This window comes from Aythya fuligula, unplaced genomic scaffold, assembly GCF_009819795.1.
Source record: "Aythya fuligula isolate bAytFul2 unplaced genomic scaffold, bAytFul2.pri scaffold_31_arrow_ctg1, whole genome shotgun sequence".
NCBI lineage: Eukaryota > Metazoa > Chordata > Aves > Anseriformes > Anatidae > Aythya > Aythya fuligula.
This window is the reverse complement of record NW_022473978.1, coordinates 50,988-64,648: the sequence shown is the minus strand read 5'-3', so window position 1 is coordinate 64,648 and position 13,661 is coordinate 50,988. Positions and strand designations below refer to the sequence as shown.

Here is a 13,661-nt window from a genome sequence, read left to right as displayed (position 1 = left end):
ACCCTAACCCTAACCCTAACAACCCTAACCCTGGTTCCAGTGAACTACGTTTCCCTGTATGCTGTGGGCACCCAACATGGCCTCCCGGAAATTCAGAGTCTGAGAACTACATTTCCCGACAGGCTCTGGGCACCCAACATGGCCTCCCGGAAGTCCAGAGTCCTAGAACTACATTTCCCGGCATTCTCTGGGCAACAAACATGGCCTCCCGGAAGTTCAGAGTCCGAGAACTACATCTCCCGGCATGCTCTGCGAACCCAACATGGCCTCGCGGAAGTTCGGAGTCCGAGAACTACATCTCCCCGAATGCTCTGGGCACCCAACATGGCCTCCCGGAAGTTCAGAGTCCGAGAACTACATCTCCCGGCATGCTCTGGGCACCCAACATGGCCTCCCGGAAGTTCAGAGTCCTAGAACTACATCTCCCGGCATGCTCTGGGAACCCAACATGGCTTCCCGGAAGTCCAGAGTCCCGGAACTCCATTTCCCGATATGCTCTGGGCACCCAACATGGCCTCCCGGAAGTTCGGAGTCCGAGAACTACATCTCCCGGCAGCGCTCAGTCCCTTTGCCGCGCGTGCGCGTGAATGCGGTCGCGCTTATAGACATCTCCGCCGGAAGCCCTATCGCGTCATTTCCGACCGTTGCCTCATGCCAGTGCCGGCGTCCGCGATGAGCAAGCGGAAGGCGTCGTCCGGGCGCCCCAACCCGGGCATCTCGGACCTGCTGACGGGTGGGGGGGCGCTGGGGGGGCCGCGCCGCGCCTCGGCCGCTCCAACCGCGTTTCTCCCCGCAGAGCTGGAGAACTACGAGTGGAACGGCAACCGGGCCATCCACAAGTACAACGCCCACAGGTACCGCCTCCGCCCCCCCCCCGCCGTGCGTGGGGCTGCAGGGCCCCGCCGGGGCTGGGCGCTGAGACATCTAGTCTGAATCTATCATCTTTTAGCTTAAAGCCATTACCCCTTGTTCTATCGCTACACGCTCTGACAAGGAGTCCCTCCACAGCTTTCCTCTGGGCCCCCTTTAGGTATTGGAAGGTCACTAGAAGGTGTGCCCAGAGCCTTCTCTTCTCCAGGCTGAACCGCCCCAACTCCCTCAGTCTGTCTTTGTAGATAGGTGTTCCAGCCCTATGGTCATCCGAATGGATGTCCTCTGGACTCGCTCTAATAGGTCCGTGTCCTTTCTGTGCTGGGAGCCCCAGAGCTGAATGCAGGGCTCCAGTGGTCTCAGGAGAGAGGAGCAGAGGGGGAGAATCGCCTCCCTTGACCAGCTGGCCATGCTACTTTTGATGCAGCCCCGGACATGGGTGGCTTTCTGGGCTGCAAATGCACATTACCAGCTCTTTTTGAGTTTCTGACTGACACTCCCAGGTCCTTCTCCTTGCGGCTGCTCTGAATCCATTCTCCACCCAGCCTGTGCTTGTGCTTGGGATTGCCCCCACCCAGGTGCAGGACCTTGCACGTGGCCCTGTTGAATGGTTGACATGGAGTCTGTGCCGACTACAAATGAAGGAACTAGAAGTTCTGCCAAAGTTCCAGTGTTATCTATGAACGTGAATATAGTTTGTGAATGTTGTCCCTGAGAAGTGGAATTATGACTCTGGAAGGCTGTTGAGTTCTGAGTTTTAAGCATGCTGTTCACCTTCACGTGGGAAGTTAAGATAGTTTGTAGGCACGGTGCGTATGGTACTGTAGTAACGCACGGTTCTGCTGTTGGTGCTGTTTTGTTCCGATTTAGAGTAGCTCTCCAAAGCAGAATCTGACCAAGTTGTTTTATCTTCTTCAGCTTCCTTTTTGTACTGCAAATGGAGCAAAGAAGATTTGGTTTGTGTTATTTTGTTTTTTGCAGATTGGACAAGATGATACAAGTGCATCTATCAACCTCCTGACACGAGTTACTGGCATTGGGTAAAGCTTAGTTATTTTGGTGGTGTTTTGTTGGTGCTTGTTCACTTGCTTGTTTGTTCTTGTTTGTTTTATTTGGTGGAGTTATAAACAGAAGTTGTGTGACTATAAATTCTGAAAAGAATGAGTTTGGGCTGATGCTGTAGTACCCACACCAAGACCTCAGAGTCGCAGAGACAATTGCACAAGAAGAAAAGGCAGTTGTCAATTACAGACTTTGCAGTAGAGGAATAGAAGTTGGAAAGCTCCTGTGTGCAAGCTGAAAAGGGAAGGAGAAAATAGGTGATCAAAAAACATGAAAAATAGAGAAGAGTAGAATTGTTTAGGTGAAGACTTGTAACAGGCCAGCAGCTGTGTATTTTCTGTGAAGCACCAGATAGAGTATGAACCTGGATTGCACAGTTAATGGGGAAACAGGGGAGGGTCCTGGTCCTTGGAAGGAAAAAAAAAAAAGTATATAAACTGTGTATGGAATTAGTAGGCGTCCTCCTGCTTGCGCCCACCATTGTAATCTCAAATAAAAATGCTACTTTACTGAGATCCTGTCCTGAGCCTATGTTATTTTCCAAAGATTGATTCACGGTTTTAAGGTTTCAGGGGTAGGGCACTAGGGTTGGGTTTCAGGGTAAGCGTTCTCAGGGTTTATTTTAGGATTTTAAGTTTTAGGATTTTAAATTTTAGGATATTATGTTTTTTAGGGTTGGATTTTTAACGGTTAGGATTTTAGGGATTTGGGGGTTAAGGTTTTAAGGTTTTAAGGTTTTCAGGGTTAGCATGTTAGGGTTTTAGAGTTTTTGGGTTGTAGTGTTGATAGGTTTTTTAGGGTTAGGGTCTTAGGGTTTTCTTTTTGGTCAGTTATTTAGGGTTAGGGTTTTAAAATTTTATTTATTTATTTATTTATTTATTTAGGTTAGGTTCTCCAGGGTTAGGGTTTTGAGTGTCCTAATTTTTTGGGTTAGGGTTTTGAGCACCTTAATTTTTTGCGTTTGGGTTTTGAGCATCTTAATATTTTGGGTTAGTGCTTTGAGCGTCTTACGTTTTTGGGTTAGTGCTTTGAGTGTCTTACGTTTTTGGGTTAGTGCTTTGAGTGTCTTATTTTTTTGGGTTAGTGTTTGGAGCGTCCTATTTTTTGGGTTTAGGTTTTGAGAGTCCTATTTTTTGGGTTTGGGATTTGAACGTCTTAATTTTGTGGGCTTGGGATTTGAACGTTTTAATTTATTGGGTTAGGAGTTTTAGGCATAGGTCTTCAGGGGTTTAGTGTGGTAAATAGTTTGGGTTATGTCTGTAGGGGTTTCGAGGTTTATAAACATGCTATAACAATTACTCACCTGAAGAAGAGCTGCATGCAATACAGGCACCTACTACTAGATTGCTTTACTATGACAGATCCTACTAGTTACCAACTCAAAAAGATGGGCTTACCGGTCTCTACTTGGAAACACATCAGTCCATAGACTCTGACCCACCTAAAGAACGTCTTTAGCAACCTGTGCTAAATATCCCTCTATTAAGTGAACTCCAAGCACTTAAAAATCTAGAAATCCATAGACTCCAACCTGCCTAAAGAACCCTGCAATCAACTGAAGGAAAAACAAAGCACTTGCCCGCCAAAGAGCAGCCCAGGCAGAATGAGCTCTCTGATGGGATGCCTGCAAGTCCTATACCATTGCACCCCACCCCAATCACCCACCCTGGAAAAGGGGAGGGGCCGTGCATGAGAAGAGGTAAAGAGAGCAGGAGAAACAGCAGCCCTGTTTTTGGTATGGCTTAGGTCTACAAGGTGGAGCACAAGCAACCAGGCTGTTTCGCTTCAAAGACTTACCTTAGCTTTGGTGAAGGAAACTGACCGGGCTGACAACCCTCTCACCTTTTTGCACCACTCTACAACATGGGGATTTTACCTCTCCCAGGCTGCACGAGGGAAGGGTGGAAACAAGAAAAAAAGCACATCCTGAGGCACCTCATAACCACAGCCTACCTACTGCAATACTTTTATCTCTCTTCCCAGCTGCCTTACCTCTGCTGCTCTCCATCTCCAAACCACATTCTTTTTAACTGTCATGCAGAGTGGCAGTCCTCTAGGCGCCATAGAGCGGCACCATATTTTCTTTATTATCATTTTTTAATTTCAAAACAGCAGTCCACTTCCCTCTGGAGATGGACAGCAGGCCAAGCCAGTCACCGAGCTGCCAACACAGAGCTTCACAGTTCCAGAAGGCGCTCTTTCCTTCGACCGATCCCTTATAAATGTTATCTACCACTGGCAAAAGCAATAAAGAGACTGCAAACATGCACTGCCACGTTTGATAAACTTCATGTTTTTAATTTTATTATTTCAAAAGAGCAGTCCACTTGCCTCTACATCTGTGAAGTAGATCAAACCAGTCACTGAGTTGCCAAACAAGAACTTGACAGTTTCAGAAAGCGCTATTTCCTTTGACTGGTTCCTCCCCAAGTGGGACCCTAGAAAACACGTATGGCGACACTTTCTCCCATCAAAAATTGCCCCCAGTGGAAGCCTTTGGGGACACCTGAACTCCCCTGGGGAGCCTTTACACAACACCACATGCAACTGGACTCTGTCTTCGCTCTTCCTGAACAACCCTAAATGTATCCCTAACCGGAACACTGAGACTAATTTAAAATAGGAACCCGAAAATATGTACGGCGACACATTCTCCAATCAAAGAGTGCCCCCAGTGGAATCCTTTGGGTACAACTGAACTCCCGAGGGGAGCCTTTACGCAGCCCCACATGCAACTGGACCCTCTGTGTTCGCTCTTTCTGAGCAACCCAAAACATAGCCCTACCCGGCATGGGAGAGGCATTCAAAATAGGGCCCCAGAAAACGCGTTCAAAGCCCCTTTTGCCCATCAAAAAGTGCCCCCAAAGGAAGGCTTTGGGTACAACTGAACTCCCCAGGGGAGCCTTTACACAGCCCCACATGCAACTGGACCCTCCGTGTCAGTTCCAGTATCCTCCCCGGCCAAGTAAGGCCCCCCACCCCGTTCCTTTCCCCCCCCCTTCTCATCCCAGTACCGTTCCCGTCCCAGTAGCCCCCCATCCCACTACCCAGGAGACAGGACAGAGGCAGGTGTACAGCAGCTTTTCTTTTATTGGACACTGAAATCCTGTCACAAACAGGCTCCAAGGCAAAGGGGAGGTAAAATGAGAAAACAAAGGGGGAGGACAAAAAAAAAGCACAAAAAAAAGAAAGAGAAACGCAGAGCAGGGGATGGCAGCGAGGGTGGGGCAGGGGCGTGCTCAGGCCTCCAGGAGCTTGCCCAGGAAGCGCAGGTTGAGGATCTTGAGCTGCTCGTCCAGGTCCATGCGGACGATGCCGTCCTCGCCGTCGATGCTGAGCAGGATGCCGGTGGCTTCGCGGTCCTCCCCCAGGATCACCTTCACCTGGGACGAGAGCGGGGAGCGGGAGGTTCGTGCAGGGCACCCGGGGGGGCTTGGAGGGCACGGGGGGGTGCTGAGGGCCCCCCCAGGAGGGGCAGGGAAGTCAAAGCCCAAAAGAAGAAGGCGGGATGGGGTAAGGTCAGCGTGGGGGAAGCAGTGGGTCTTGAGGGAAGGAGGAAGGGCTCTGGAGATCCCACAGGAGCCCTCGTGCGGGGTGGTGGGTGCACAGGGGGCTGCGAGGTGAGGAGGGAAGCCAGCAGCAGCACCGAGGGGACAATTGGGGTCCCCGAGGGGACAGGAGGGCGGCAGGGGCCGTACCTTGTTGCTCTTGGTGGGGGTGACGGGCTCCAGGTGCTCGCTGGAGATGCTCACCACCTTCTCGCTGTCCTTCAGGTAGACGGAGCACATCCCCCCCTGCGCAGCGAGGACGGGGTCAGACAGCAAAGGCTCCGTGGGGACGTGCTGTCCCGGCCCCCGTGTCCCCCCCCCTACACCCCCAAACCCCAAAAAAGCCCCGCTGCCGCCTCACCGTGACGCTGCGGATGACGCCCGTCTGTCCCACCGCCTGGCTGTCCAGGTAGGTGTCCCGGACCTTCACCTGGATGTCGGTGGTCACCCAGTCACTGGAGCTCTGCTCGATGCCTGAACCAGGGGTGTGGGGGTTGTAACCCCCCGGGGATGGCGCCCCCGGGGTCATCGGGCTGTACCCCACCGGGCTGGGGCTGGGGCTGGCCTGGGGGCAGAGAAAAAACGGTGTGAGAGGCGGCAGGGAGATACGGGGGGGCAGGAAAAAGGGTCTGGGGGTACCTGGTAGGCCATAGGCGATGGCGTAGGGTGGTAGCTGGCTGGCGAGTGGGTGTTTTGGTAGCCCACGGGGCTGGGGGCCACCTGGTGGTAGCTCTGGGGGCTGGGGCTGGGTTGGTAGGAGCCCTGCGGCGATGGCACGGCGTACGGGGAGAACTGGTCGGTGTTGTACCTGCCGGGGTGAGAGGAGGACATGGGGGCACTGCATCGCCCCGCGGGGGGCTTCAGGGAACGCGCTGTCAACTCCAAGCGTGGGGTTGGGGTCCGCCAGGAGCACGTTTCCCTGCCAGGATCACGGTTTGGAGTCTTGCAGGGATGAGGTTCCTCCCCCCAGCCCCAACTCGGGGTCGCGAGGCTGAGATTCCCCCTCCCAGAGCCAGGTTTTGAGGCACCCCAAAGCCCCGGACAGGTGCGGGGCGGAGGGGACACTCACATAGCCGGCGTGCCAGGTGTCTGGGGGTTGTAGGGCTGGGTGACCTGCGGGGATGAGGGGTCGGGGTAGCCGGGGGTCTGCGGGTTGGGGGTGCCACCATAGCCTTGCGGTGAGGGCGTGGGCTCGTCGTCGAAGCCGTACTCAAAGTCCTCGTCAGCCCTAGGGACGGAAGAAAGGCGGCGTCACGGCGCCCGGGACACTTTGGGGACTGGAATCCCGTGGTGGCCACCCCTCTGGTGGCCCAAGGCCCCTGCAGTGGGGCTGTCCCGGTCCCCAGCGACCCGCTGGCACCCACCTGGAAGGCGTGTTGGGGTTGTTGGGGTCCCAGGCGCCGCTCTGGGCGGGCGTGCGGCTGCCATCGTGCAGTGGGGTCTGCGAGCCGTAGTGTGGGGTGCGGCTGCCTGCAACGCCCCACGGGGGGCCACGACAGTTGCGTGGGTGTCCCCTCAGCCCCACATCCCCCACCCCCTCAGCCCTCCTTGTCCCCAGTGCCCGTTTTTCCCCGCTCCTTCCCTCCAAAAGATGGGGCCAGGGTCCCTTCTGCCCCCCTGGGATCCACCTCACCCCCGTCCCATGTCCCCCATCGACCCCAGGGACCCCCCCCCATCAATCCCGGGGCCCCTCCCAGCCACTCACCGTCATGCAGGGGCGTCTGGGAGCCGTACATGGGGGTGCGGGAGCCCGAGCCATACATGGGGGTCTGGGAACCGTACATGGGGGTGCGCCCGTAGGTCGATGTCATCCCACCGGGGCGCCGCGAGCCGCTGGGGGGGGAGGGGGACACAGCGTCAGAAGAGGGGGGGGGACACGGAGCCCCCGACAGCCCCCGGCGCCTCCCCCCCAGTCCCTAAAAGGGACACTCACACCGTGGTGAGGCGCTGGCGGTCCACCGAGATGGTCTGGCAGGTGGAGTGCAGCTCCACGCGGGCCGTCGACTCGGTGGCGTCCTTCACCACCCCGATGTAGCCTGCGGGGCGCGGGAGCGGCTGGGCAGGGGGGGCGCGGGCGACCCCACAGCCCCAGATGGAGAGAGGGGGGTGGGATGGGACCCAGAAACCCCCCAGCCCCCAAGGAGGCCCCCACCTTTGTAAGGTCCCTGGGAGATGCGCACCGTCTGCCCGATGAGGTCGTTATCCCGCCGCCCGCGCCCCCGGCTCATGCCGCCGCCGCCGAAGCCGCCACGTTGGCCTGCGGGGAGCAAGGTGGGGGGCGAGGGGGGGGCGAGGGGGGGGCTCAGGACGGGCTGAGCATCCTCGGGGACGTTCTCCTGCCCTCGGGGACAGCCCCCCAGCACTCACCGGCCCCACTGGGGTGCATCGGGCTGGTGATACGGGGGCTCATGGGAGTAAAGCCGGCCACGGTGAAGTTGGTGACATCCCGCGGCTGCAAAAAGGGCGAAAAAAAGGGTGCTGGGGGGTTGGGGGGGGGGCTGCAGCCCCCCCAAGGCAGCTGGAGGGCGCCCCCGGCGCGCTCCCACCTTGGAACCGCCAGCCAGGACGAGGTGTCGGGTCTTGCAGACGAACATGCCGCCGTTCTCCACCAGCTTCTTGCAGTGCAGGAAGGCAAAGCCACGGAAGAGGTGCCGGATCTCCCCCTCGCGGCCCTGGGACAGTCAAAGGGGGGAAGGGGTGAGGTCCAGAGGGGGGTCAGGACCCTCGCCCAGCACCAGGAAGGCCCCTCGGTGCCAGAAGCAGCCAGAAAGGCCCCCAGTAAACCCAGCAAACCCAGCAGGCCCAAGACGGGCGAGCTGATGGCGCCCCCCACGCCACAGCTCATACCGAGTGGGGCCCATCGATGACTTTGACGATGTCCTTGACGTGGATGTTGTTCTGCTCCGAGTCGAGGGCGACGGCGAAGCGGTTGTCCTTCTTCCTGGTGACGGCCTGGTGCCGCACAGTCACCACCTTCCCGTACATGTTCAGCACCTGCAGCCCACGGCGGGGGGGAGGCAAGGAGCTGGGAGGGAGGGGGCCCGCCCAAAACAGCCCCCTCCACGCCCCCGGGGCCGAAGCTGGGGAGTCATCTCCGGCACAGGACTGCGTGCACGAGTCCCTCTCTCATCCCCTTCCCCAGCGGGGCACCCAAAAACACAGGAAAACAGAGAAAAAAACGCGGCTCCTTCCAGCGTCGCGGCGGCCAGGGCTCACCTGGAAGGTCTCGCGCTCCAGGCGGACGATGACCCCCACGGTCTGGGGGTCCAGCTGCACCAGCTCGCCCCACTCGTGCTGCCCCCCGACATCCACGCCTGAGGCCGTCTCCGAGCAGAGCTGCAGGTCCCGTGGCAGAACCTTGAGCTGGCGGCAGGGCAAGGGGGGGGAAGAGGGGTGAGAGGCGGCCGCGGCGGCCCCTTCCCTTCCTCCCCGGGCTGGGTTTTTTGAGCCCCGCGCTCACCTCGTGCATGGTGAGGTCAGAGAAGAGGATGACGAAGTTCTCCTCCACCCGAACGATGAGGCCCGTGTCGCCCTCGAAGCGCCCGGCGATCACCTTCACGTGGTCGCCCATCTTGAAATACTTGCGCAGCTCCTGAGCTGGGAACTCCAGCATGTCCTAAAAGGGGGGGGGGGGGGGAAGGAGAGAGGCGCAGGGGAGGGGGCCTGGCGTGGTCACGGCGCCCCCTCCGAGGCCCCCAGAGCTGCAGCCCGGGCTCTCTGCTACCTTCAGGTCCTCGTGTTTGGGCATGATAGTGATCTTGTTGCCGTCGACGCTGAGGATTTTGCCCTGCAGGTTGATCAGCTCACCCTCGCACACCTCCACGTTGTCGCCGGGCTGGAAGTTGTGCTCGCGCTCCTTCCCTGGGAAGTTGAGGGGCCAAGATGCTGCAGAGGGTACGGCAAGGAGGGGGGGGCCCACGCTGAAAACCCCCCTTGCGTACCTGTGCTCTCCGTCACCACCTCCAAGTCGATGCCCTCGGGCTGGTCCTCGAACTTCTCCAGCTCTGACAGGGTGGGCTTCACGCCTTCCGTGATCTGCCACGGACAAAGCCGATGGCCAAAACGCCTCCTTCCCTCCCAAAACACCCCCACTTCTCTCCCAAACCGCCCCTGCTCACCCGGGCAGCGCCGATGCCACACTGACAGCATCACAGCAGCGCCGTCCCCTCCCTCCTCACCCCTTTTCCCACCTGGCCCCCCGCCTCTGCATCGTGCCACGGGAAGGGAAGCAATCTGGGGTGAAAAGTGCCGGGTTTGGGTCTGGATTTAAAGCCAGGCCCGTGCTCACCACAGCCGACATGGCGAAGCTCTTGAAGAGGAAGCCCTTGCGGCTGTAGCGGTTGCCTTCGAAGATGAGGAAGTCTCCGTCCGAGGCCACGTCGCCTCCCAGGGAGCTGAGCCAAGACAGGGGCAAAAAAATAAAATAAAATAAAATAAAAAAGCCCCTCACGGAAGGCAGCTTGCTGGGGAGGGGGGGATGGGGGGGCTTTTTTTTGGCCTCCCCTGCCCTTGAGAGGCACCTACCGGATCTTCTCAGCATCAAAAAGCCGCTGGGGGGGGCGCTTGAACTTCTTGCGCTTGGCAAACCAATCCTTCTGCAAGGGGGGGGGGGGGGGGCAGCGGGCTGAGCCAGCGGCCCCCCAGCACGGCAGCAGCCCGCCCACCAACCCCAAACCTACCAGGCTCATACGGGCTTTGATGCGGTCGAAATCGATGCGGGGAATCATCTTGAGGGAGATCTGGTTCTGGCTGGGCTCCACGTAATCCACCTGCCCGCGGGGTGGGGGAGGTGGCGCTGAGCCGGGGCAGCGCTAATTTCCCCCCCCAACACGTCCCCCCCACCTCGCGTCCGTCCCCCCCCCAGCCTCACCTGAGCGATGTCGTCCTTGTAGATCCCCCGCTTGAGGCGCACCCAGGATTTGGGCTTGAGGTTGGTGACCTCCTTCACCACCTTCAGCACGTCGGTCATCTCCTTGATGGGCACCATCTGCTGGTTCCAGTAGCCCATGCGCAGGTTGCCCACGCCCTCGATCGCCTGCTTGACGTGCGTCTGCTTGTAGGCCTCCACGTAGATGTAGCCCTTGACGTGCTCGGGGGCCACCACCGACTTGATCTGCAGGGGCTGCGGGGCGAGGGGAAGGTCAAGAAAAAGGGGGAGGGGGCTGCAAGGACCCCCGCGGCTCCCCCCCGCGGCTCCCCGCGCCGCCTCACCGTGTCGGTGAACTGGTAGGCGATGAATTTCCGCATCAGAGCGATGGCCGTGGCGCGCTCCTCACCAATCTGGGGGGAAAAGGGGGAAAAGAAGAGGGAAAAGGGGTTGCTTTAGGGTCAGGAAACCCCACCCTGAAACGCTGCCCCCCACCCCAAAGCCCCCCGCCCAGCGCCTACCTTGCACTTCACAGTCCAGAGGTTGGGATCCCTGCACAGGGGCAAAGAGCAACCGTTATAGGGCGACTCGTCCCGGCCCTATAGGGTTAAATCCCCCCCCCAGACCCAATCCGCCCCTTTTTTTCCCCATAAACACGGCGTGTTTTCTCTCCCAGCCTCTCGCCCAACACTCACTTGACTCCCGGCAGCAGCTGCTGCTGCGTGATGTCATCCGAGAGCTCATCGGAGCCGCCATAAACGCTGAGAGAAAAAGAAAAACAAAAAGGGGAAAAAGAGAGAAAATATAAATTATAAAAGCAGGAGACCTTCCTGCCAGCACGGGGCACGGAGCCACGCCACTCACGTCTCTCCCACCGAGGACTTGGCGTATTTCTTCATGTAATACTCGCCCAGCTCCTCCTCCCGTTGATCCCTGTGGGGGGAAAAAGTCATCAGCGCGCTCCTGCAGCCCTTGGGGGGGTAAAAAGGGGGCTGTGAGGGGGGGGTGATGGGGCCAGCGTCACCTCCAGAGGTTCTGCAAGCGCCGAGCGCCTGAGCGGTCCTCGTCCAGCACCACGTTGTCGATGTTGGAAGCTGCGAGGAAGAGGAGGGTCGGGCCCGGCCCACGGGGGCTTGGTTGGCCCCGGGGGGGTGACGCCAGAGGCCGTGGGGGGGGGCTTGGGCTGACTCGAGCTTACCTTCGATCTCTTCTGCTCGGGAACAAGGAGGTGGCGGTGGAGGGCAGACAGTATGGAGCAAATAATAGCGGCAAAACCCCCCGCGGGGTGAGGGGGGGAACAAAGGGGAAGGAATAAAATTAAGACGGCGGCACAGAAGGGAAAGGAAACCACAAAGAAAAAGGGGGAAAAATAATAATAATAAAAAATACGACAAAGAAATAAAACCAGGCGGGTGCGGATGAGATGTGCTGAGCGGACAAATGGGGGGGACGGACGGACGGATGGAGGGAGGGAGGAGGAGGGGAGGGAGCTGGGGCCCCTCCTGCCCTCGAGTGGTGGATTTGGGGAGAAAAACGCGCCTGGAGGCAGGGGAAGAGCCAGAGCGGCCACGCAGCGCAGCCCAAAACCACAGGGTTTAGCCCCAAAAGAGCCATGCCACCACGGGACCTCGTTTCCATCCTCTTCCTCCAGTCTCAAGAGCAGGGAGCGGGACAGAAGCAGCCCCAAAGCCTGAGGGGGGGGGCCCCGAAGCCACAGGGGGGAGCCCCCAAAGCCCCGGGGGGAGCCCCTCACCTTTCTCCAGGATGTCCTCGGCCCCATCCTCCCACTGGTCCTCGTCCTCGTACTCGTCGTCGACGTCTGCGGGGGGGAGCGGGGAGCTGAGCGGGGCTGGGGGGAGGCCAGCGGCGGCCCCCACCGCACCCAGCCCCCCTGCAGCTCACCGGCCTCGTCCAGGATGAAGCCCCCGTGGCGGGGTTTTTTGGCCGGCCGGTCGTCATCTTCCTCCTCCTCCTCCTCGTCATACTCCTCTTCCTCCTCCTCCTCCTCTGCCTCCTCCTTCTCGCTGCCAGCCGCACTGGCGCGCTCCTCCTCGGCCTGTGCAACAATTTGGGGTCGGGAGGGGGCGAAAAAGAGGGTGAGAGCCAGCTGCACACCCCTAAACTCCACCCAGAACCCACCTAAAGCTGCCCCAAAACGTCCCCAACACCCCCACAACACTGTCCACATCCCCGACACCCCCCAAATCCCACTCAAGAACCCCCAAATTCCCCCCTAATTCCCTAAACCCCCACAAACTCCCCGTAACGCCCCCACAATCTCCCCAACACCCCCCCCCAACACCCCCACAACACCATCCACATCCCCGACACCCCCCAAAACCCACTCAAATAACCCAAAATTCCCTCAAATAACCCCAAAACTCCGCCCCCAACTCCCCAAACCCCCACAAACTCCCCGTAAACCCCCCATAATCTCCCCAACACCCCCCCCAGCGCCCCCCAAATGCTCGCCACGGCGCCTAAAACCCCCACAACCCACCCTAAGGCCCCCTCCGAGCTCCCCCAACCCCCCCCCGGCCCGGAGCCTTCGGCCTCGCCTCGGCCTCCTCGGCCTCGCTGCTGCGCTCGCTCTCTTCCTCCGAGAAGTTGCTGTCGTCGCTGTCCGACATTGCGGCGCCTCGGGGGGGGGGGGGGGGGGGGGGGGGCGGCACCCGCGGCCTCCTCCTCCTCAGGCCCGGGAGCAGCCGCGGCCGCCTCCGTTTCCCTCCCGACGAGGCCCCGCTTCCGGTCTGCGGCTCCGCTTCCGGTTCGCGTTCCGCTGACACTGCCTCCTCTCGCGAGAGTTCGGCCCCCCGTCACGTGACCCGCTCCGCGGCCCGGAACAGGGGGACCGTGACGCCAGCGCTGCGTCACTCGCGGCTCTTCCTTTTTTTTTTGGTTATTTATTTTTATTTATTTATTTATTTATTTTAATTTTTCCGAGGAAACGGCCCCGGAAGGGCGTCCCGTGACGGCGAGAAAGGAAACGAGAGCCTTCGGTCACAGCCCAAGTGTTTATTTACCACCCCCCCCACACAAAAAACCCTAAAACCCCCATAAATACCCTAAAAAACTCCCCCCACCCCCCCTCAAAAAAAATACAAACCCCATAAATAACCCAAAAACCCTCCCCCACCCCCCAACAGGGCTGGGGGCAGCCCCAAGGCACCGACCGTAAATAAATAAAGCCATAAATTGAGGGGGGGGGGGCAGCCAGGACCCGCTGGCGACCCCCCCCAATTAGCACCGCTGAGACGAGCTCAGGGCGCGCCCCCCCCTTATGGGAGGGCTGCTACATCCAAAAAGTGCACGGG

The 13,661-nt window shown here is 58.9% G+C and overlaps 2 protein-coding genes across 3 annotated transcripts; one reads left to right on the top strand and one right to left on the bottom strand.

Annotated features, from left to right (window-relative positions):
• The first annotated feature begins 619 nt into the window (after positions 1–619).
• Positions 620–2,427, top strand: LOC116501520 (DNA polymerase beta-like). The gene is made up of 2 exons (XM_032207114.1): positions 620–854; positions 1,852–2,427. Exons 1-2 carry the CDS (start codon positions 652–654, stop codon positions 1,889–1,891), a joined length of 243 nt encoding a protein of 80 aa, XP_032063005.1. The 5' UTR covers positions 620–651; the 3' UTR covers positions 1,892–2,427.
• A 2,578-nt stretch (positions 2,428–5,005) lies between these two features.
• SUPT5H (SPT5 homolog, DSIF elongation factor subunit) lies at positions 5,006–13,092 on the bottom strand. Of its 2 annotated transcripts, XM_032207121.1 has the most exons (29): positions 12,906–13,092; positions 12,250–12,403; positions 12,101–12,166; positions 11,546–11,557; positions 11,372–11,441; positions 11,212–11,280; positions 11,043–11,108; positions 10,869–10,899; positions 10,692–10,760; positions 10,351–10,602; positions 10,160–10,249; positions 10,005–10,075; positions 9,769–9,874; positions 9,422–9,515; positions 9,205–9,341; positions 8,941–9,096; positions 8,697–8,843; positions 8,328–8,474; positions 8,027–8,152; positions 7,848–7,932; positions 7,633–7,737; positions 7,414–7,516; positions 7,186–7,313; positions 6,845–6,950; positions 6,550–6,708; positions 6,120–6,288; positions 5,842–6,045; positions 5,631–5,726; positions 5,006–5,315 (listed from the first exon to the last, which is right to left on the bottom strand). In XM_032207121.1, the coding sequence occupies exons 1-29, from the start codon at positions 12,975–12,977 to the stop codon at positions 5,172–5,174; spliced, it is 3,234 nt and encodes a 1,077-aa protein (XP_032063012.1). In that variant the 5' UTR covers positions 12,978–13,092; the 3' UTR covers positions 5,006–5,171. The 2 variants fall into 2 exon arrangements, with proteins under 2 accessions (XP_032063012.1, XP_032063013.1); XM_032207122.1 differs by lacking the exon at positions 11,546–11,557.
• Between the last annotated feature and the right edge of the window lie 569 nt (positions 13,093–13,661).